Source organism: Alternaria atra (genome assembly GCF_907166805.1).
Source record: "Alternaria atra isolate CS162 genome assembly, contig: 21, whole genome shotgun sequence".
In the NCBI taxonomy this organism is placed as follows: Eukaryota; Fungi; Ascomycota; class Dothideomycetes; order Pleosporales; family Pleosporaceae; genus Alternaria; species Alternaria atra.
The window spans coordinates 4,893,711-4,916,918 of NW_025091319.1; the positions used below are offsets into that span (position 1 = coordinate 4,893,711).

General features: G+C 51.0%; 5 protein-coding genes across 5 annotated transcripts; 3 read left to right on the forward strand and 2 right to left on the reverse strand.

The window, feature by feature from the left end:
- Positions 1 to 2,027: 2,027 nt before the first annotated feature.
- ALTATR162_LOCUS2078 (uncharacterized protein) lies at positions 2,028 to 4,604 on the forward strand (the record flags this gene model as incomplete). Its single annotated transcript, XM_043309680.1, has 7 exons — positions 2,028 to 2,070; positions 2,122 to 2,248; positions 2,973 to 3,234; positions 3,287 to 3,726; positions 3,781 to 4,135; positions 4,186 to 4,298; positions 4,352 to 4,604. The coding sequence occupies 7 exons, from the start codon at positions 2,028 to 2,030 to the stop codon at positions 4,602 to 4,604; spliced, it is 1,593 nt and encodes a 530-aa protein (XP_043165615.1).
- Positions 4,605 to 6,649: 2,045 nt separating this feature from the next.
- Positions 6,650 to 12,289, reverse strand: ALTATR162_LOCUS2079 (uncharacterized protein; the record flags this gene model as incomplete). Its single annotated transcript, XM_043309681.1, has 3 exons — positions 6,650 to 8,729; positions 11,096 to 11,790; positions 11,840 to 12,289. 3 exons carry the CDS (start codon positions 12,287 to 12,289, stop codon positions 6,650 to 6,652), a joined length of 3,225 nt encoding a protein of 1,074 aa, XP_043165616.1.
- A 4,221-nt stretch (positions 12,290 to 16,510) lies between these two features.
- ALTATR162_LOCUS2080 (uncharacterized protein) lies at positions 16,511 to 17,111 on the reverse strand (the record flags this gene model as incomplete). The annotated part of the gene is made up of 2 exons (XM_043309682.1): positions 16,511 to 16,845; positions 16,901 to 17,111. The coding sequence occupies 2 exons, from the start codon at positions 17,109 to 17,111 to the stop codon at positions 16,511 to 16,513; spliced, it is 546 nt and encodes a 181-aa protein (XP_043165617.1).
- Positions 17,112 to 17,415: 304 nt separating this feature from the next.
- On the forward strand, positions 17,416 to 20,140 carry ALTATR162_LOCUS2081 (uncharacterized protein; the record flags this gene model as incomplete). Its single annotated transcript, XM_043309683.1, has 2 exons — positions 17,416 to 17,584; positions 17,634 to 20,140. 2 exons carry the CDS (start codon positions 17,416 to 17,418, stop codon positions 20,138 to 20,140), a joined length of 2,676 nt encoding a protein of 891 aa, XP_043165618.1.
- Positions 20,141 to 20,473: 333 nt separating this feature from the next.
- Positions 20,474 to 23,049, forward strand: ALTATR162_LOCUS2082 (uncharacterized protein; the record flags this gene model as incomplete). The annotated part of the gene is made up of 2 exons (XM_043309684.1): positions 20,474 to 22,638; positions 22,698 to 23,049. The coding sequence occupies 2 exons, from the start codon at positions 20,474 to 20,476 to the stop codon at positions 23,047 to 23,049; spliced, it is 2,517 nt and encodes an 838-aa protein (XP_043165619.1).
- Positions 23,050 to 23,208: the final 159 nt, after the last annotated feature.

Here is a 23,208-nt window from a genome sequence, read left to right on the forward strand (position 1 = left end):
TGGTATGTCACTGAGAGAGTAGCATTACAACACGATCTTAATAGTCTGAGACGTCTGAGATGTGGAAGCCGCAAGGTCTAGCGCAGGTCCGCAAGTAGCCGCGAACTCTGCGATCCTAGGGTGGCTACTTGCGTCTTCATAGCTTACGGTTGCGGACGGAACGCAGAGAGCTAATCTCAGTGTGATGGTTTGCTTCGCAGGTTACATCCGAGTTGGAAGGCGCGTCCGTTTTCCTTTTCTAGCGAGGCAGAATATCTGCCCAGGCAGAATACGGCATTTGGACCAATCAGTACAGCGACGACGACCCAGATATATGCTCATAGCATGTAGTGGGGACATTCTGAGCCAGCATTGTGATAATAGGTTTCATTCTCGCTTCTGCTCTTCGAGGGGTGTAACACGTGGGTGCACCTAGTACGGTTGAATGCTCGGTGAGATGGCGTTGCCTAGGTCATAGATTCGATTGGAAAGTCCAATCACACATGGCTAGAGCAGCGTACTAGAGAAGCGTTGGCGAAGACTTCCACGTACCCGGGTCCTCTGGCCAGAAGGCTAGACGAAAAGCCTCATGTTCCGTCCTAGGGTAGAAATGCCCTCTTGGGCCAAGTTTGGGCCGACTCCAAATGATTGTTTGATGACAATTGGAAAACTGTCAGGAACAAGCTTGAGGAAGGGGCACTACAACAGCATCAAGACAGACGGCGTCCTGTAAAGGTTGGCAAAGACGATGGTGTCGGTAGTTTCAGCCGGGACGCTATATCAATATGTAGTCTGGTAATGGTGCGTTCGAGTGTCCAACCTTAGTGAAGAGAAGATTTTGGGTATTGTTTTCTTATGTAGATGCTAAGTGGGCACGCAGTCGGAGAAGCATGATGCCCGCCGAATCGATTACTTCGCCATACAGCCGTAATCTATCAGGTTCTGATACGAGCAGGAAAGAATAGGCGCATCGACATGAATTCCTACACCACACGCATGTCGTGGCTTCGTGGTGGCGCTCTGCACTCTAATGCGCGTGCGGGAGAGTGTTCCTGCCCAGCTGCGTGACTATTGACCCTGGTGGACGCTACTTGGCCATGTTGGTCTTAACCCCCGGGCGTCCTGAGGGTCTCACATGAAGCGGGCATTGGCAAACTTAAAAACTACGTCACACCCAACCATGCTTAATGGTCTAAACATACTGCATTTTTCTCACGGCAGATCCTGGCCAGGCGCTTCAACGCGACAGCGCAGCCAGCAAGCTTTGGTGGCTATCGGTCCGACTAGATATTACGACTCCGGCTTGGGTCAAGAGGAACGTGCTGCATAGATTCTACGTGTACCTAGCGGAATACCAGCAAGCGCCTATGTTAGATTGAGATCATACGGCATGCTAAGCCACGGAGGCCTGGAACTTCGTTAGAAGTTGATTTGAGGCGATCTGCCGCACGTCACTGCACCAGTGAGCATGCAAAGTGGTGATCGACAGGCGTGATCTAACCGTACCTATGTTTACACCAAGAAAAAGGGTCCGATTCCACATACCAACTTTGATCGTGCATACGGCGCATTGGAGGCCACTGGCGCAGAGAAAAATACTTTCACGATCGCGACTTGTACTAAACAAAAAGACTATGACATAGGATCATGGGGTCACATAGCCGCGTTCGGTTTCGCATGCCTTTGCCAGCATCTCTTAGGAGCAGCCGTTCTAGCCTAGTCCAACAGTGCCGTCCGCTAACCCGATTTCCCCGCGGTCGTTGCTGTGTGGTGCGCTAAAGCACTAGATCAAGCTGCATCCGAAAGCTGGTGTTTAGATGGGCTACGGTCGTGAAACTTCGTCCCAATTCTACGTGGGTGTCAGCAGTTCCGCATAGGAGTTCGCCGGGCACTAATGAACCTCAGGCTCAGTGCTCTAGCAGAGGATATACAAAGTTAATGCCCAATATGCATTGCGGATCTTTCATGTGAATTTTGCAGAAGCAAATCCTTCCCTCCACCACCTTACTCCGACATAGCTCCTTTTGTTGATAACTCCACCCTGAGATATGCTCGCATTCATGCCGGCACAATCATCGAATTCGTCTCCGGGTACGTCGGCAGCATGACCAGCTCTTGATCCTCCGCTAATATACACCTCAGGATTGAACTACTGGTATGGCACTGGCAGCTTGCCCGACACCTTAGAAGAACCTCCGCAAGGTAGCGCAAATCCCCGCTTGATGCGTCGTGCCTCGGAGGCTGTTGGACAAGCTCAAGGAATCCAAATGTGAGTATGTCAGTCTTAGCAGACTATCCCCACGAGCATACACACGACAGCAATCGATCCCTTCTCTGGACCGGACTGGACCCATCTCGCGCTCGCCTGGCACCCCATTACGAGTCCTCAAATTACCTACCTGGCGCCTGAAGCGTGGTGGATGGCCCCCCAGTACGACGAGCGATAGCATTCCCCCCCAGGCCTGCGGACGGTTCCAATCCACATCATCGACCACAACGGCAGAGCATGTTTCGAAGTACCGGTACGATCCGGAGATGCCAAGGAATATACGGGAATCGCGAGAGATTGCTCAAGAAGTTGTCCTCCCAGGAAAGGATCTGCAGTTCGTCGTACGTCCGCCCGTGGCTGTGCGTTTCGGCAACTTCTACTGGCAACGGAGAATAGGTCTTCCGTCCAGAGTCTCCTGCTCACTATGGCGGTAATTTGAGAGGCCTGCCCGTTGCGGCGTCAGGATGACCCGTGCATTGCTTCCCTTCCAAGGATTTCCTTCGGCACTGGTTTCGGGGTTGCTAGATTTGGGCTGCGGGCGCGGGGTCCAAAGCACCATCGACGGCGCGCATACCTGGGTATCGATGCGAGTTTTACGCAACAAGATGCGCAGACCAAATGCGCAGACCAGATGTGCAGACCAAATGCGCTACCACCAGGGTGCATCAAGACCTGATATCGCAATTTTAGAAGGTCGATTTGGATTTCGCTAACAATTCATCAGCCAAGAGCCCTCTGAATGGGACGAAAACCAAGGGCCCCTCCACCTCGATACCAACCAAGCGAATCTTGTAATTCGCCCACTGGCAGCGTCCGCCGCTGCAAATCACAAAGCTCCGCTGGCACCCAAACAGGGGCTTGGGGGCGCCCTTGCGAACGCTCGAGGACAGCATCAGTCTCCGATTGCTGGCACCTACGCGTTACGAACTCCTCGCGGCAAGATCACATCCATAGCATGCGAGAGCTGCAGGAAACGCAAATCCAAGGTACATATGCCCTCCATCGATGTTGAGTTGAGTACACTGACACGTGCTTCAGTGCGATGGCGTACGGCCCAAGTGCAACACTTGTCAATCCAAAAACCTCACATGCGTCTACGATGTGGCAGAAGATGGAAAAACAACAACTCAGCTGCGGGCTCACGTAAGGCGATTAGCCAAGGAGTTGGATGATATGAAGTCCGTCGTGTCGCTACTGGCAATGGCACCGGATCGCGCGTCGGCTGCAAATTGGGCGTCCGAGCTCGAGAAGAATGGATTTGCACATCATTCAGCTGAAGAAGTCAAGAAAGCGCTTTCGGTAGGTTTGCTCCCAGCTACTGTTGAGTTGCTGCTGAACGAAGAACAGGAATCTTTGGGTCCAACACCAGCACTCCCAGACGCCGACTCGTTTGGTACTCCAAATAGCAGCGAGCCTTTTGCTGGTCACACGCATCCTATGGGGGGCTCGTCTTATGGCAGTTCCTCTCGAGAAGAAAGGTGAGATTGACCCGGAACCAAGTCCAGAAACAACCGCTAATGGAGCCTAAGCAGAGAACAAAGCCAGTCCTCGCTAGCCTATTCACACGACAATGCCATTGATGTTTCCGTGACCGCGAACCCATCCCCACTCAGCCTTGAGGCTGCGGCAAATGCCCTGAACAAGTTCGGTTTCGATTGCGCATTTTACCGGAGAACGAAACGAGATCTACTCGCGAATGGTTGGAGTGAGACACAGATATTCGGAAGGTCGGAGATCGATGTGGATACTCTTCTGCTGGGTTTTTTGGATCCGCAGGATGCACAGCCAGTGTCGACGTGGTGTTCCAGAACAGTAAACAAGCTGCTCCCATCGTCTCCTCTCCCTGTCAGGCTTGCGTCTACATGGCTTCTGACCAAACTGATGCGGGTAAGTCCATCGTTTTGGGTGGGGTCGAGTCTGAACTAATATCTCTACAGTATCTCATCTGGCCCAGTGTCGAGAACATGAACGCCAGTCCGGAATGGTTGATGCCACTAGTGGGAAAGCAGGAGACATCGCCGTATGATATGCTTATTGATCTGGTTCCTTGGTACGTTTCCAAACTCTTTCCACGATGTTGGCTACCTACTAATAGCTCCACAGGCCTCAAGTACGCCAGCTACTATATCAACATCCCCAGGAATATCCAGTCAGACATATCGTCGGCTTGATCGGTGTTACGTGGCTATACGCAGATGACGCGTGCCATTACTGGGACATTGAATCAGGGTACACCCGCATGACGCCACTGTTTGAGAGCACCATTGCCGACCTAAACAACTGGACCATTGACCCAAAGATTCTTGAGATTATGCCTCAACTGGAAGGGCACATTCCAGTAAAGCCGGTAGCATAATATTGTCGTAGTCTGTCGGGCCGTTCGGGTTGCACTTTCGGAGTTCGGTTCTACGTGGGGTTCTTGACAAGACTTGTTTTCGCGTCTCATGGTCATGATCGGTGTGTCTATTGTTTAGTTTTGGGCGTAGGTCATCTCGCAGGGCGGCTGTTCGTGAGCACCGTATTTGGATAATCATGCCCCATAACCCATGATCCTGGGGTAGGATCTGGGTGTAATAATTGGAGGTGGGAAGGGAGAACACAACGAAAATGTAACATACTTCAATACTAGCAACAAGTGCAAGCTTGGCTGAAAAGACAAACACGTTTTAGACAGCGCGAGGCCATTCATATTAAAGTTGTTCGAGTCCGCGGAAGACAATCTAGCGCCGAACTGCACTACCAGCCTTCAGCTATGTGGCTCTCGTAGCTCTACTGTATCCACTTTAATGATTGTGATGCCAAGGCCAACCCGGATAAATCGTACCGGTGCGGCGATCGGTGGACCGTTGAGACTCTTTACAGAGGCGATCCCGCTAAGAACTTCACCATGGCCAACGGTGATCATGATCGAGAATCTACTCGAGTTGGTGAACGTTTTTGGCTGGATAATCGATCATGCTCGCGGCTGCAGCGCATCCGTCTCGGTTCTGGTACTGGCTCTGAGTCAGTGTGTGTCTCCAAGATGGTGACTAGTTTCCATACCTGAGAACGACATATCTTGGTTGCAGCTTTGCACCTTACTGATCCCGGTAATCTAGAGGGCACGCGTGGGGACTTCGGCTTCTGCCGCGGTAAAACAGATAGCTCTTTCGAGTAGGCGTTCGGATGAGGTCCATCCTTTGATTGGTAAGGGCTTCTGGGGTGTTGTTGTTTGAGCAGAGCAGATGCAGCAGTCAGGGAGCGACGGCTCTAGCCTTTTTGTGAGGTTTGCTCTCCGCGGAAGCAATGGCCGGACCAAGTATCTTCCCGCCTCTATATCCTGACATTGCAACCATTGTCCCACTATGTTCTAGCTTCGACTAACCATTCTCTCGGGATTTAGTTACTCTCAGATGCACTCCACAGGTTTTGACTGCAACATACCATCCCGCTAGTGGGGATAAAGCTGCCCGTTGTACAAAGGGATGTCGAGCAAGCTGCCAAGCATAGGCCACCTATGCCGACGTGCCTCTTTGTCAACGAGATTTTATCCTTTTTACATGAGGTTGCACACATGAAACGTTAACCCGGGGAAAGGTGTAGCTAGCAGTTTGTGTATCTCCATACGCGGTTCTCCGCACCCGGACTAGCGTATCTTATGAAATGCTTAAATGCTAGATGCTTGAGCCACAACCAAAGTTTGATAACATCGCCTGCCAATGAGCATACGGCGCTGCCGCACCGAGGATCTTCCAGCATTGCCGTCGTGGGAAATACCTATTCAGGCTGACGTGCATGCAGCTACGTGAAAAGCGGAGATCAAACGATACCTATGGTGTCACCCGGTAGATGAGCCGATGGACAAATTCATACTTACGTATAAATCTCGGTTGCAGGGAGACACAAAGATAAATTCTCCATCACATATGCGTGCTTATGACCAGCATGCGCAAATCAAATCCAATCTCGCGATATCAGCTCCGCATCATATGCCGGGTCCACTCTATCATGGTTGTCATAAACAGGATGTTCGCGCAACGATAGGCACGATCTCGATTGGGCTCCCAGTCAATGTAAGTGCTCTGCAACCATCACTAACTTTGCATCTATCTTAATTCGGACCGAATTTTCATGAAGCACACTTCTGCCGCTTTTCCCGGCATCCCTACCATACAAATGTACATTAGTTAATGCAAAGATTTGATCGCGATGTGTCGGGTACATCTAGGTGGTGTCTGCAGGTCGGCGACGCGGTGTACATGGAATGTATGGGCTGACTCTGCATTAGACATTACTTGTGCTAAGCCTAGTAAAAATGGCTATCGTACCATGTCACATATAGAAAGCCGTTAATACGAAGCTTTCAGCATACCTGCCAGTGATCGAGAACAAGGAAGAGGATCCGCCGGAAGAACAGATACCTTAGAAAAGATCCTCAACCCTCGCAGCATTCCGCCCAATTTCTCCATTAGCAACATGTCCACAGCTTCCTCGATTACGCTCAGATAGAGCCGTGCCCTCGTTCCCAGCACCACCAACCAAGTCTATCCCCATGATCCATTCACTCCGCCCAACCATCTCAATATCAGCCTTCAAGTCATAAGTGATCTTACTGTCTCCACGGCCGATATGGCCTCCGATAACCTTGTTCACTCTGATCTCACCCTCAGGGTCAAAGACGCGAACAACCATGGCTGCATTTTTCCTGGCAGCAAGGATGCGCGACTGTGCTACGAGACGCGATCGCATCGGCGTGAGGACGACTTCTGTAGAACTCAGTTCGAAAATTGGAGAGCCGGCTACATAATCTACACGTGATGTCGATGTCACTCTGCGGGTAGAGGAGCCGTGTACTTTGGGTGACAACGCGGCAGGCTTCTCTAACATGATGGAATATCCGTCCGAGGTAGAGATGCGTGACGCGGTCGCAAACTTGGACGTATCTGTCGGAAGAAGTGCTGTTGCGAGAGGTTTACAGAGCGATTGGATGATACCTTGGGGGTCGTGGGGTATGCGAATACGACGCAGCGATGGGAAGGCGTTGACCTGGATACCTGCTGCAAGCAGAGATGTGGCGAGGCAAGCGATTGGTTCGAGGTTCGTGAACGGAAATGGTTGTGATTCTGAGAGTTCTACGGACGAAGGCGAAACAAACGGAGGAAGTGGAGAAGCTTTGGAACATAACTCCCAGTGGATGTATTGAAGCGATGGCGATCGGAAACTAGGCTCCGGGCTTCGACACGGTAAGGTGGGCGCTCTGGTCTGGACGAGTGAGAATTTTCGTAGACTGATAAAGTGCGGAGATAAGATGTCTGTTATGGTGAGGATGCTTCCAATCTCCATGTCTATGAATGCCAACTTTCGAATGGAGATTGCTTGCTGAGAAGTAGCGAAGCGTTGAAGACCCTTATCTGTTATACCAGAGAGGTTCTCAAGGCGCAGTGACTCTAGATTAGTAGGAATAGCATTCAAAGCCATGTTAGTAAACGAATGGGCTGCCAGTCCGGATACCGCAAGATGACGTATACGTGGACAGTTTCTGAAAGTCCCAACGATAGCGCGAAAATTGAGGTTCGTCGAAGACCGGCCCTGCTCTTGATGCAGTACCAGAGTAGATAACGCGGAGTGGGTAGAGCTGAGTTCGAGGAAGCGTTCGATTGCGTCGCATTCAGCGATATAGGTTCCTCCTAGTCTCTCGTCATCATCGTCTACGCCAACATCTATATCTGTATCCGCCAACATCATCACTCGCTCCTTGAAATTTGGCCTTGTTGACAGTGCGTGTGACAGCCGATCGAATGTCTCTGAGGAGTGGACGTGAAATCCTACCAGGCGTTCTAAGCGTGGGCAGGCCATGACCAAGGAAGCTACCAGATTCGTAATCTCTTCTCGTTCAATGGTTGCGTTTTGATAAAGGGACTGGAAGTCAGACATGTGTAGTTCCCGTACACGTCGGGCTAATTCAAAGTTGGCGCGAAGTGTCCTCCGTAGTAATTTCAGTCTGCTTGTGCCTTTGGTCTTGAGCTTCGGGAGCCCACCATGCTCTTCATTGGCAAGCACTAGGACTCTATGGTACATAGCTGCTATTGCAGCCTTTTCCCATGCACGACTCGTCAAGGAGAGGCTGTGAAGATCTCGCAGATAGCATGATGAACAAGCTTGATTGCGGTCTTGGTAAATCTGCTCAAGTTGCGCAACGATGCTGTCGTATACCTCTCTAGGGAGCTTCTTGAAGACGTGCGCCGCGATTTTATATACAGGCCTTGAGCGTCTTTGTTTCGAGTTCCGTTTGGCTCGCTCGAGCTCCCATGGGGGTTTGGTTATGCGCGGCACAGCCCAAGCATCATATGCTACATCTTGATGTGTGCTCTGGAATGAACAACCAACACTATGTGAAGGATTTGCTGGTCGTATAACCGCCTTTGGGACTGGTACTGATTTGGATGTGACGGAGGCTCGATCGGTGTATCCATTGACGGATCTTGGTCGAGACGGCTCATATCTAATGATGGTCAGCAAGATTATCCAAAGCCATATCAGTGCTGAGCCGCTCGCAACGTTACAAAACACTACCATGAATATATTTTGGACATCGTAATGGTTGCGCATCACTGCCTCCAATTGCATGCGTTATGGATAAATGGCACTGCTTGAGTAAACTTACACATCGACCGAGTGTTTGTCTCTTTTGTCTTTCCGAGTTAGACGAAACATGATGAGTGGACCCTTACTAGACGATACCGCAGCTACTGAAGAAGAGGCAAAAGAATAAGCGTAAGTGTAGAATGCGCAGTATTCGATGTCGCATCCGTTGAACCATGAACAGTGCGACCCAAGGCCAACGCAGCTTTCACCCAAACGCGTTTAAGACGGACCGCAATATTTCATCTCCGGGAACCTACCTTGCAAACACTCATATATATCATACACCCCATTTAGATAACGTTCCGCACGGGCAGCAACCGAGCATAATGCCGTCACGAAATCATGAACTACCCTGCTCTTAAGCTGAATGCGGAGATAGCAAATCCCCAGTGGACGAGACCAGCGGTTCAATCAGAAAAATGCATCTACGCCATGATCGAATCATGGCGACAACACTAAGATCCGACAGGTCCATTCCCTCGGCTGTTTCTGGAGATTGCGAATCCTGAGTTGGGTTGGCAAAGGTTTAGCGTCACCGAACACGCGGATATGAAAACGGAGTCAGGCGGGTACTGATAGATTGTGGGACCAAGAACGAGAAATCTTTTTTTGGTTGCTGTTGTTATGCTGTGGTTGTGCAACCTTGCGATGGCCGCTTGCAGCGTGCACCTCAACAGATCGCACAAAACATAGGTTGCGCGAGCGCTGAATTTAGTTGTGTCTTAACCTCGAGGGAAAACTTGATGTATTCATGATGTGGAAGGCTGAAAGAACTGTAGAAGGGTCGAATGAGATCTCGGAACCACCACGGCCCTAGTCGGCGATCCAATCTCGGATCTCGGATTCCTTTCGCCAATCGAGAGCTCGGGCATAACGAAGTACCAGGGTCTGTCCCATGAAACTGCGTGCGTCCGCTGTTGTGGAGGGCTGAACTTCAGTTATCCGTCGCTTCTTCTGGTAAGATATGCAGTGATAGCAAACGCCTCTGTGATACCGTCATGGTGCAGTCTCGTGCGGGGTTTGTAGATTGCCAGAATCGTTTCTGCATAGGCCTTTCTATTGGGTCCGTGCTATAGAAGTATCAATACCCGCTTCCTTCGAAATCTCGACAATCCTCCTGATCATATTGAACATTGCTCCTCTTGCGCAACTGAGCAATAGCCAGGTACAATGGGTCCCCTGTGTTTTGTGCCGTTCCTGATGTCCGTTCGACACCGCTTCAGGCAGGTACCCGTATGGTGACATTTCATATTAAGCACCTACGTTTGCTTTGTCCGTAGAATATGGGGGTACAAACACGCAGGGGGCTAGCCATCTCGAATATGATAGCGCCGGTGATCAGAATCTGAGAGTAGTACGGCGACAGGATATGCGAAACTCAAGGGCTTCCTCAAGCTGTTGCCAAAAGTTAAATTACCCCATGCAGTAGCCGTCGAAAGCAGCACTAAAATGTCGTGAGTATTTAGCGTTCGAATCCTGGCCGGTGTGGTTCTTAAGCTCGGAGGGATACCGAACATGCCAAAATTGTTTTAATGGGGCAGCCGGTGCGGTGGCTCGAGCGCTACGTTGTGGCACGGTCCGTACAAGACCAATCCAGCAGGCACGAAGTGAACAGGGGGTTTTCTTGTCTTGTGCGTGAGCTCTGGTGGACGAATTGTCTCGGCTGAACTAAAATGCAGCGGAAAAAAGTTTCGCGCAAAGACTCATGACATGGATTCATGACATGGACTCATCGTTCATCTGGCTGGATTGTGTTATGTTGTGGACGTTTGTGCATAGGTAAGAATTATCCCCGATCAGCAATGTATTGCACAACGTCATCATCTCAAATACAGCCGTGTGGGTGGTGTGCCACCGGATAAGTCTTCCGAGATGAAACAAAGCTACTAACCTTGAGGAGATGAGAAACTGTCACATCGACCTATGAATCTTAGGAAGATAGAGCATTCGGCTAATCTAGTGCAAACGCTGTTGTCTGATATCCGGTCACTAGTAAGAACAAAGCTGCCGTACTAGAGTCGCGAGATGGTCACATGCACAAATATCTGCACTATTTCTTAGTTTGTCCCAAAAAGCAAGATTAAAATTCATGTTTAATAACGTGACTAGGTGAGCAAATGAATCGCTCAGGTATATTACATTACTCCATAACGATCGTTCCTCACATAGCATCCTCCTAAGTATCATCTACGCAATAACCTTACGCAGCATGTCTAAGCTTACAAAAAGTAAACGGCAGCAGCGCCAAAAAGCGCACCCATGCCAATGGCACCGGTTTGCCTGGGGGCAGCGTTCTCACCAGCGCTGGTAGCAGCAGTGTTGGTGGGATCAGCAGCCTCGGTAGCCTCCTGGTTGATGGTGGCGGTAGGAGTAGGCTGGCCACTGGTGTATGGGACATCAGAAACAGATGAGGCACCCTCAAACGCAGGCTCTCCCTCGTCGGAGGTAGGGTCAGCGATGGTCGCATTGGCGGGGTTCAGAACTTCGTCGATGACGTGGACGACACCATTGGCGATGAGGATGTCGGAAGCGACGACACGAGCGTTGTTCACAAAGATTCCACCGTCACCGATGGTGATGGTAAGGTCCTCGCCGTTGGCAGTAGTAAGGGTAGTACCATTCTCGAGGGTAGATGAGTAGCCGATACCGCCCTCAGTGATGACGTGGTAGGTAATAACACTGGTGATATCCTCGGTGCTGAGGTTACCGAGAGCAGATCCAATGTTCTGGAGAGCCTCGTTGTTGGGGGCGAAGATGGTAATGTCCGGGGTGTTGTTGACAGTATCGAACAAGTTAGTCGCGTTAATGGCTCCACGGAGCGAAGCGAGTCCAGCAGCGGACAGTGTGTCGGCAGTATTCTCGGGAATAGCCAGGACAGTGTCGATGATGTGGATCACACCACCAGTGAAGTTTACATCCTGAAAGTGTTAGCAGTCGGAAGGGGTCGAAAAGGATCAAATCACATACAGCTGTCGTGACAGTTGAGTTGGTCAAGAGACCACTGTAGAACACAACATTGTCACCGCTGGTAACAGCTTCCACGACCTGGCCTCCAGTGACATTGGTGAACAAAGGGTTCGTCAATGCGGTAGGGACGAAAGCACTGGTGTTGGTGATGGCGGTGGAAGGGAATGTGCCGTTAAGGACGTGGTATTGTAGAAGAGCAGTGAGAAGACCCTCGTTGGAGGTAAGTCCCGAAAGTGTCTCGTTGTCGATTTTTCCGAACGCAGAGTTGGAAGGGGCTAGAATAGTGATATTGGTGAGACCAGCCAACGATTCCAGTACGCTCGCAGGAATGACCGACTGAAGGGTTGAGAGCTCATCGGTGGAGTTCAACGCCGCTGCAAGGTCGGGTACGGTCTCATTCTGAGCAAGCGCGAATCCCGCAAGAGCGAGTACGGAGAGTTGCTTGAGCATGTTGTTGAGAGTTCAAGCTGACGATACTATGTGATCGATGCTGAGATAGAGCGAAAGAAGGTAGTATGAGGTGGATGATTTCCAGATGCTGCACCATGAGAGGGGAAGTTGGGTACTAAGTACTATGAGACCCATGCGCATAGCCACAGACGATTTGACCCGCTAGGTCTCGTCTCAGTAGGGTTGGCATTGGTCTTCCAAGCACATCTCGAACCAACGCCACCGGCCAGTTCTGTCCGGAACCCATGTTGACCAATAAGACGTCCATTCGTAGCACGGTCCTCCAGGGCGAAGCTTGTAGCTCTCAGTGTTGCCCAGTGACAACGTGAAAGAGTTTGCCAAGTTATCGCGCAAGTGGAGCTATGACACAGCTGAAGCTGTAGATGCGACCAGTGTATGGTGTTCCAACTTGGCTGGCGTTCTCCGCATGCATCCCGTGTGGCATGGCATGCCGACATTGGGACTGTTAATCGCCCATGAATGTTTGTTTGTATCCAGCTCTTGCTCACTAGTCTTCTATCAATGGTGCAATCCATAGTGGCCGTTGCTTCTCAGTAGAGCTTGAGACTTCCTGGCGAGATCTTGTAGTCTGTCTGTCAGAGTTCAATTGACAAGGTCCGTCTTGTCTGAACCCAGGATACAGTGCTGAAGTGAAGTACAACAAGCACCTGCGCCGGTCGATCCGACGATGTGTGGGGTACGCAGCACTAGTATCTTGGCAGACGACACCATCACCTAATTGAGCTCGTCTCGAAGGTCTTAGGCGCGTACCTAAACTCCGTTTCTTGGGCACATACGATGCGTGCATCGAACACTACTGCAGCAGATCGAGCTGGTGAGCCATGTGGCTGAGGAAGCATTGCGCGTCTTTTTGACACAGTCTTGGATATTGTTTTCTTTACCTGCCGCTATAGAGCAGGCTACCTATGTAGAGCTGGTACAGACGAAATAGTCGCATGTTCTAACAAGCATCATGCGTGAACAGATGAACTATCCTTCCTCTATAACACTCAACATCAAAGCCAAGCACCTATTATGTCCCAAGTTTTCACTAAGAGTATAGAATATGGTGAATGATGACATCATCCACGAAAGTGCTTACACGCTCATTGCTTGAATTTTCCGTCTAAATACTACAAAGTCATTTCTAATCAACCCGACATTAACCCGATTGTATCATCAACAACAACAACAACAACAACAACAAAGAGATTACGGCAACTTTTCGCCTGCGATCCTGACCAAGCCCAAGACATGTATTTTAACCGAAAACCGCGGACAACACTGCCACGAGCGCTACAGGAACGCACCAAACCAATGTCGTCGCTTCTTTCTAAGCGACTCCGTACTCGTCTACACACACCCCTGTACCATTTGCCCTAAACATCGAACGCCAACAAGGCTGTCGCTAGATTCAGGTACCCCCATTCAGGTTTGTATAATTCAGACCCTGATCTGGTAGATTGACTCGCATAAGCTGACGGCGCGGACCTCCGCACCACTTTTTCTAGGCATCGTGGACTGTGCTGTCGAGAAGCCTTACTTCGGACAAGGCAACCCTTAGTATCTTTCTAACTAGACTTGGTGCCCAGCGCAATATCACGACTGAATTGCACCATGCAAGCTCCCTTCCTCTTGCATTGCGTGTGCGCTTTGTTAACGTCATACTAATGTAGGCTAATGCTCCGCCCACTCTTCTTGAACATCATGTCATGGCCGAAGCAATTGCGACATAGCCTGCACGTCCATTTTCCAAGCTAAGGTTTTCATTTCTCTCCCGAGTCTTCTCGGGGCGCACTCCGATGTACCCATGCAATGCTGCGAACAGGCGACGACCTGAAGTTGCCCAAACGGGTAGAACGGAGTTTCATGGCTCTTTGGACCATTCCCTCACAGATACACAAGACAATCCTGATTACTGACCATCCACAAAAAAAAACGAAACCCAGATCGCTCTTCGTGATACGAAATGTTGAAAGTTATACAGCACTACTGCTTGATAGCTGCTTCTTCAACGACGCACCTAGGCCCTCACTGTATGATAATATGCAGTGCTTAATCGAGATTATCCAAAACGCAAAGAAGTCCTTCCCTCCAGTGATGCGCTTTATATGCCATCAACGCGTCTTCGGTATGAAGAAGTATTAGCAAGGCTCCTCGGGGGGAAGAGCACCTTGCGCAGAGTTTGGAAGTGACAAACCCGGCCCTGCATCCCTTTCTGTGGATCACAGATTGTATGTTACACGCGTGTCGCTGTACGTGATTCATCTTCGTAAGAGTCTTAGAATAAGCGGTTGAAAGCAAAATACTAACACATGCAGTAGCCTAATCCCAATCCCCATGCCTTGGCTCCAGCTCAGCTCGCATCGTAGAAGTTGTATTGATCTAGATTGGCAGGCGTGGAGTCGTCCCGTGTAACAAAAGTCGATGACTGCATCGGTATGTATTCGCTGAACAAATCAGCCATGCTTGCCTCTGGACCAAAACCTAGGTTTTGCATAAACTGTGGTTGGGTATCTGATCTGGTTGCGCTGTCTAGCGACGCCAATTCGTCGAAGAAGCTTTCCAAATCGCTGGTGGGCTCTGGACAACGAGGGTCGATTTGTGATTGACTAGGTCCTGGAAAGAAGGTATGGTGCGGGGGTGCCGCTGGTTGAGCTACAGAATGTGTGTCCGAAAACAGGGACTGCAATGAAACTGCAGATGACATCTGAATGTCGGTCGTATGCTGTCTGAATGGCATGACTGAGCTCCCCAGCGTCTGCGTCTCGTTTTGTGCAGAATAATCAACCACGTTCCTTTCCCGCAGTCTTTGTAGCCGTATGCGATTTACATCATGCAAAACAAGTCGCGCAGCCTGCCTACTCGCAACGTCTATTAGACACCGGATTGTTGGTGGCAGGTACTGAGAAGTCGGGTGCTCGAAGCATCGGTCTAAGACATCCAATAGTCGGTGGAAGCTTGCATCGGACGGAGTGCAAGCGAAAGAGGCGCAATGATATGTCGCTAAGAGCAGGGCGGCCGGTGGAGTAAGGATTGTGAAGGTGTTATCGGACCATAAGTCAGCTATTTTTGTGGGCAGCATTGCCCTCCACCTTTCAAGATACTCGGGAGCGTCTTTATAAATATGCCTCGTTGCTGGTTGCTCGATACTGATGAGTAGGTCGACGAGTCCAACAAGACCATTGAAAATGCTGAGTGAGAGCAACGGCGCTCTTCTTCCTGCATGTGAGGGATCAAGAAAGCCAGACCATGGCTGCCACTCTTCCAGGCCGTCTTCGTCAATTGTTCCGAGATGTTCGAAATCACTTCTCCGAAAATGCGGACGCCGCTCGAGTTGGAGCGCTAGCATGCCATCGAGCAAGAAACAACCGTAATAAACATGCTTGTGCCTAGGATTACTCAAAAGTGTTAGCTGGTCCACGCTTTCCAAGACTCTCGAAGCACACCCAGCAAGCAACCAGGCTTCTCCAGTCTGCCCTCGTACCATGCTAAACACGACTAAATTGAGAAGTGCCTTGATGTGGCCCATATCAAAACGATCCAGTTCGCTAGGTACCAAGGACTTGACATTCTCATACAGCTTGGCAGGCCTTGCTGATGGAGAATTTAACGGATCATGATGCGTCATGCTTGCACCATATAACGAGGCCACCGCCAAAACACTCCACAATTCGGCATAAAGACCCGAATCAGGTCGATCAGACCCGTTGGGTATTCCTTGCGTAGGGTAGTCGTAGGCAGTCTTCAGTACGTCATGCTTCTCGCATATTGGAAGCCAGGATTGAATATTGGCGAAATAGACCTCTAAGAGCTTCCAGCTATCTGGCGGCATCGTTGTTAAGACACTCTCCCCAGCTACTGGTCCAGATGGTGCCGCTACAAGCTGACCCAGACTTGGAGACTCTACATCATTTTGTGAGTAGCCACTGTGATCCTGGGTACGGCTAGCATGTGCAGTAAAAGCCTCTTCTGCGCCAGAACCCTCATCACTAGTATGTGGTGAAGTTGCCGTAGTCTGTTCATAACGCGAAGGTTCCCCTCCAGATAGCAGCTTGTCAACGTCGGTGTAGAATTTTGCTTTCCGCCATCGCCTGTGAAGCTTGTTTGCCTCTTTCGAGTCGCCACGACCCAGCAGTAGCGAAGACGGTCCTCCTTGCGCTAGTTTCTCATTGAGGGCAGTTTCGTTTTCGGGGTTTTGCTGAAATAGGTATGCAAGTGCTAACTCAAGGGTGCGAATGTAACCAGGCTGAATCCCTCTTTTTTTGGGGTTGGCTGTGTACGAGCATTCTCTTGACGTCCCTGAGCAGGTCGAGCAGGTTGGTTGTACTCCATCGCACTTCTCACGGGCGACACGACATTGGTCACATGCTCTTGAGACTCGTGTTCGTTTAGCAGGCTTCTCTTCCGGTTGGGGTGCGGAACGACGCTTTGCCTGGGCTTGGGCAGGCATGAGCCTGATGCAGACGAGAAGGCGGCAAGTGAGCAAGTACCGAAACTAATCTCGGATGACAAGATTGCCAATGACGTCTCTGCATGGTTCGCGTATTTGTTTTCTGCGATATAATGAGTAAACACGGCAAAGATCGGTAATAGGCACCGGAAACCCACCGTTTGACCTGTTCACCAGCGCCGCGGAGCTTAGCAGCTGCAGGGCTGGAAATGTATCATCTAGAAGCAACAATTGGCCCGCGGGTAGGATTCTCGTAGGTCTTTGAGGCTTGTAAAGGAGTGCAAAGTTGTCGTTCGTCCAGGCGAAGTCGGGAAGGCGCCAAAGAGGGGAAGAAAGCTTATCCGGAACTTGCACTGTGCGGTTGCTCATCTCATCACAACCATCATTCGTCAGCGCTCAACCACCATCGCGACATGGCGTCGCGTAAACACGATTGTCGTACTTCTTCTAGCTTTTTCTCGTACGCTCCAGGCTGATTGACAATCTTTGTTTCTTCACGACCTTACCATGCATACCCATAGAGGTCGCAAACACATCCGGCTCCGCAATTTACGCACCTCACCTCCCGCCCTTGCTATGCAGGAGCTTTGATACAGGCTCAATATACCAATTTCTAGCATCATAATCAAATAACACTGGAACCACAACTTGCGCACCTATGGAAGTCTCGACTATGGGTTCTTTGGCCGTGGGGAAGCGCGTCTTTGCGACTTTGGGCGAGGACGACGATGGAGCCACCAGTGACTTCTACCACCGGCACCACAGCTCAATCCCAGAGCAAGCCACTACATCCAGGACTACTGGATCCCGTCAAAGGCGAAAGATCAGCGAAGACGATATGAGTAGGAACAAGCCTACTACCTTGATCAGTCGAATACTGACCAGCGACAGCCTCCACAGCATCTAGTACCCGTTCCACCTCGCTCGCTACCCCGACCCCTGTCTCTCCTGCAAGCTATCGTCGTCGTGCATTCAAGACCGATGCCTCAATTGTGCTCCTTGGTATGCCAGGGACTGGCAAGTCTACCTTGGCCGTCATTGCCTCGATGGCTTGCCGAAGGCGCGTCATCGACGTTGACGACGTATTCCAAGAAACAACGGGCTTTTCCACTGCCAAATACCGCAAGCAATTCGGTGCGGCCAACTACAATCTGCGACAGGAAGAGCTGTTAAAATCTCTCCTCCTTGAGTATAATCACGGTGCGATACTGATATGTAATGGCGTTTCTCTGGAGAGAAATGGACAAGTTTTACTACAAGACTTTGCTCGAACGCATCCGGTAGTACACGTGCTGCGCGACCTTCCCAGTCTGCATAGTTACTTGGGAGGACCTGACATGCAGAGACTCAACGACATGCTCGCCTTTACCGCACCCATGCTTCGGCGCTGTTCTAATTACGAATTCTACAACATCTCTGAGGTCAAATCCTCAAATGTTAACGCGTCCAATGATCAGCCGGTGCCTCCGGCGTTTCTCACATTGAAGAGGGCGCAGAGAACCTTCCTCAAGTACTTATCACTTATAACAACCCCCGAGCTTCCGGATGGGTCAGTCGGAGCATCCATTCCACCGTTAGAACCCGGGTACCCGCTGTCTGACGTTGCGACCGAGCTTCGCAAACATACTTGTGCAGTTCAAGTATCTCTCGAAGACATATTGGCTGAAGACGCCGATGTTCAAAGCCTGGAAGTTGGGGCGGACGCCTTCGAGATCATCCTTGATTTGAGTCAACAACGTCCTATAACCAATCTCATGGATGACGTTAGCGCTTGTATATCGAAAGTTCGAAGAAGCACAGTAGTCCCTATTATATATCATGTACTACCTACTTCCACCTCTGATGGCAGCAGAGCTATCTACCTGGAACACGTACATCACGGGTTACGGCTGGTACCCGAATACGCATCTATCGACTTGTCACTAGACCCTGCCGCGCTCGCCGACGTGATGAACACTCGTGGCACCACCAAGATCATCGGACATCTGCATGCCGACAAACCATGGGACAATCCTTTCTGGGTAACACAGTACGAAAAGGCTGTACATTTGGGTTGCTCGGTCGTACGACTCACTCGACCAGCTCGTTCTATCGATGACGATGTTTCGGTTCGCAGCTTCAGTAGTCGAATGGAAACGCATGAGGCCCAAGTCCCTGTGATTTGTTATAACACAGGACGAGCTGGTCGCCGCTCGATATGTTTCAACAAATACCTTACGCCTGTTGTTGCGGCCTCAAAAAGGGAAAACGCCAACCAAACTACGTCAACGGCACAATACCCTTACGACTCCTGGCTCACTGCTAAGGAAGTAACGCAAGCCCTTTACAACTCATTCACCTTTGACCCGATGCAGATGTATATCATTGGGGTGCGCTTGGGATATAGCGTCTCACCAGCGATGCACAATGTAGCGTACAGCGCGTGCGGCATGCCTCACATTTTCAGTCGCATCGAGAGCCCGTCAGTGAACAAACTTCAAGAGCTAGTACGCAAGCCGAACTTTGGTGGCTCTATTGTCATACAGCCCTTCAAGATGGAGGTGATGGCGCTGGTAGACTCGCTGAGCCAACATGCCCGGGCTATTGGGGCAGTTAATACTGTAATACCCGTGCGTCGAAGAAATAAAGATGGGAGCATGCCAAGCGACCTCGAGCTCTTCCATGAGCGCAATCAGTCTGGTTCGGTTCAAGCTCTCTATGGAGACAACACAGAATGGATTGGGATTCGATCCTGCGTGCGGCGAGGTCTCTCTCCAGCGAACGCAGTGCGTCCGTCAACTTGCGGACTCATCATCGGAGCTGGCGGTATGGCGAGGGCAGCTGTTTATGCCCTGTTGCAACTTGGGGTAATGAATATTGTGATCTTCAACAGGACCTATGAGAAAGCTGAGAGTCTCGTCGCGCATTTCTCTTGCCTTACCTCGAGTTCGGTAGACAATGCCATGGCATCCCCCATGATGCGCCAAAAGCGGCCAAACCTGACGATATTGAGATCGCGTGACGAGGCCTGGCCAGAGCACCTCCGGGACCCCACTATAATTATCTCATGTATACCCACTGATCCAATAGACGGGGGCCCTGCAGCTCAATTTACGCTTCCACGACAGTGGATTCAGAGCCCTACGGGCGGCGTGGTAATGGAGACTGCCTACAAGACGCTCAATACGCCACTGTCGCAGCAAGTACGAGATTGCCCGAAGAAGTTGTGGACATACATGGACGGCTTGGACTTTATACCAGAACAGGCTTTTGCTCAGTTTGAGCTATTCACAGGCAAAAGAGCGCCGCGAAGGGTCATGCGCGAGGAGGTACTGCGGGCATGGAGAGACGAGCAGGGCAACACCGATGTAGAAATGGTGAGGAGGAGGCTCAAAGCCATAGACGACCAGGAGCCATAAGGCTGGCATGATGATACGAAATGTAATGTTAAATGACGCAAATCACGACGATGGAGTGATGGAGAAGATGAAATGAAAGTTGAATATGACCAGACTGTCCATGTCGAGTCGGCTATGGATGCTCGAGATGGACAATTCGGAAGCTGGATCCCTGTAGCGATCTTGTGGCGCACGTTCCCAGTGAAAGTCACGACGCGTCGGATGACAACAACTGGCACAAGCTAATGCGCCTATCTCTGTAACCACGTCAAAACATAGAATAGCCCCGCATTCATCCAAATCCAACGCAGAGCAGACTACTATGCACTATCAGGACCAACCCGTTGCACGGAAATGACAACGCGCCAGCCCCTCGACACACTTCCCCCACCGTCGGCCAACGTCTTCAATACACGCTACGCCCACCTCCAACGGCCCACCAACACCAGCAGCGCCAATGGAACTGCAAAAATGGAGGAGCAGGGACATGATCGGGAAGATATGCAGGACGCAGCTTCCGTCGGGTCTGCGCTGAGTGAGCTCGAAAACGATGCCGAGGACGAATTCGAGAAGCGCATGGTACAGAATGCGCGCGACGAGCGGCGGTTGAATCAGGCTCTAGGTGGCAGACCACAGGCCTTTAGGAAGGCACGAGCTCATCCACGTGTCGGGTTGACTCTGGACAACCTCGAGAGGAATAATGCGGCGGCTGGAGCGGATGTGCAGGTCAAATTCCAAAGTCCGCCGAGCAGCAGTGGAAGCACGAGGAGCGACCCGGCGATACGTGCGCCTGCGACATGGGGGAGGAAAGGCCGTGCCAACAGGAGTTGGATGCGGACTATCACATATGAGGACGGGCAGCAGCAGCAGCAGCAGACGCCAGCCCCGGCCGATGATACAATACACGATCACTTTGATGAAGCGGATGCGAACGTGCCGCGCCGCTCTGTTGAAGACAGTCCGCTTTCGCACAAAGGCACACCACGCAACGACCAATCCCAAGAGTGGGACCTTACTTTTGAGCTTAACGAAGCCTCCATGATCGCATCGACGCCCTACATACCACGAAGCACTGTGCTAGACGACATACGGCAGAGGGAGATTGAGAGCGTCAAGGAGCAAGCCGTCGCGACAGCCCGGCTGGACCGGATACGCCAAGCCTCTCCAACACGTCGACGCCCATCCTCTACGCGGACGGCAGACACCGCAGATAATGGTACGAGCACTAGTGAGCAGGCGACGCAGGCGACTCCCTCGCCCAAGAGGAGACTGCGCACGCGGACTCATTCATGGCAGTCCATTGGGAAGGCGCAGCCGGTCACAGGCATCGGCAAGGAAGATCCGCCGGTTGCTATGTATAAGAGCGCTGAGAACATAGCTACAGCACATCGCGAAGTAGTTGCCACGGCTCAAGCTATTCCTCCGAGACGCATACCGAACCGAAGAGAGGACTCGCAGGATCTATTGCGACGGCTAGCGAGAGTTTCCAACACACCAAGCCCGAGACCGGTAGCACCGTCGAGACCAGGATCGGCGCCTCCAGGACCGCTGAATAGTTCATCGCAGACGGTGGCGACAGACACGTTGCAATCGGAAAGCCAACAGGCTTCTGTGGAAAAGGCGCCTGTTCCTGCCGAGATTCCCAATATGGCAGCTGCAACCTCGGCCGCAGAGCAGGAGCAAGACGTACCAAAGGAAGCTGAACGACCGTCAGAGCCAACGTCAAAAGCTCCAGGAGATGCCCATAATGTAGACGCTACGCCAATGCCCAAAGAGCGACCTGTCCTGAATCCGAAGACTCCAGTGGTAACTGGTGCTTGGGTCGACACACCAGGCCCACGTACTGTACAAAGGCCTGCCGTGACGTCGAGGTCACGTTCACGTTCACGTTCACCCGAGAAAGGCCCAGCCCCCAGGACAGAAGAGCCATCTGAGGCAGTCACTATAGAGCCCGTTCGCCCACAACTTCCCAAATCTGCCTTACAGTCTCTTGTTGACGAAGCGAAATCTAAAGGCAGACGACGGTCGGTAGACTACGGCGACTCAACCATCAACTCGCTCGAAGACCTTATCACTCCTTCAGCCGAAAGCCCAATGGAAGAAGACACACTCCAAGGCCTCCAATTACCGACTGAAACTCCCCGCAATGAAGCAGAACGCCAGCGACAACAAGAACTGCTACATCTTCACCGCATGAACGACCGCCTCCGTGCGGCGCGGACCAGCATTCGCGATGCAAGTCGTGGCATGAAGCGTGTCGAGGACCGAGTAGAGCATGTTGAGGAAGGGGATAATGGCGAGAAGCTTAAAGTAGTTAGCCGCGCATGCCCTTGTGCGACAGATGGCCATGTCCAGAACTTCTCAATGTGGAAGTGGTCGAAGAGTCTGTTTTGGGAACAACGACTGAAGACCCTGCGGCGAGTATCAAGCAGTCCTTGGAAAGTATGGGGCGGGCTTACAGGCTTGAGCATTTTCTTGATAGTTCTTTTCACTTGGTGGATAAGTGAAGAGATCGCTTGGTATGTATTAGATGATCTGCTTTTTCGCATCGAAGAATGCTTGCTGACTTACTTCACAGTGAAATATACTGCCAACCCATGTACGCTCACTCGTCGCCCTACCCGTTTAGCGTCAATACGAACGCTCCCAAGTACCCCTTTGTTATACCAACGCTCGTCTACCGGACCCTCATCCAAGGCTGGTGGGTACCGATTTCTTCCTTCTTCTCATGGATTGGCGCCACAATGTGGGCATGTTTCTTTGGTTTTGAAGGAACGCATGTTGTCAACCAGAGCGCCAGCCATACCATAAGAAGTACAGATACCATAAGAGAAAACCGCTGGATTAGTGAAGAAGCGGCTAAGCTCATGGAGGACAAAGGGTGGGATCATAGCATGTTTGAAGATGAGATACTGCCAGGGGGCCGATGAGCACAAAGAGTTGCTTAAGTCATTGTCATTCATTACTTTCTTATGTTGCATTCCTTCAGCGAGGCGTTTTGTTTATTAAGGATGAGGTTTGGGAACAGGAGTTGCATACGCCACGATTGTATTACTATGGTAGCGTGTTGGATGTAAAGGTGAGCAGCA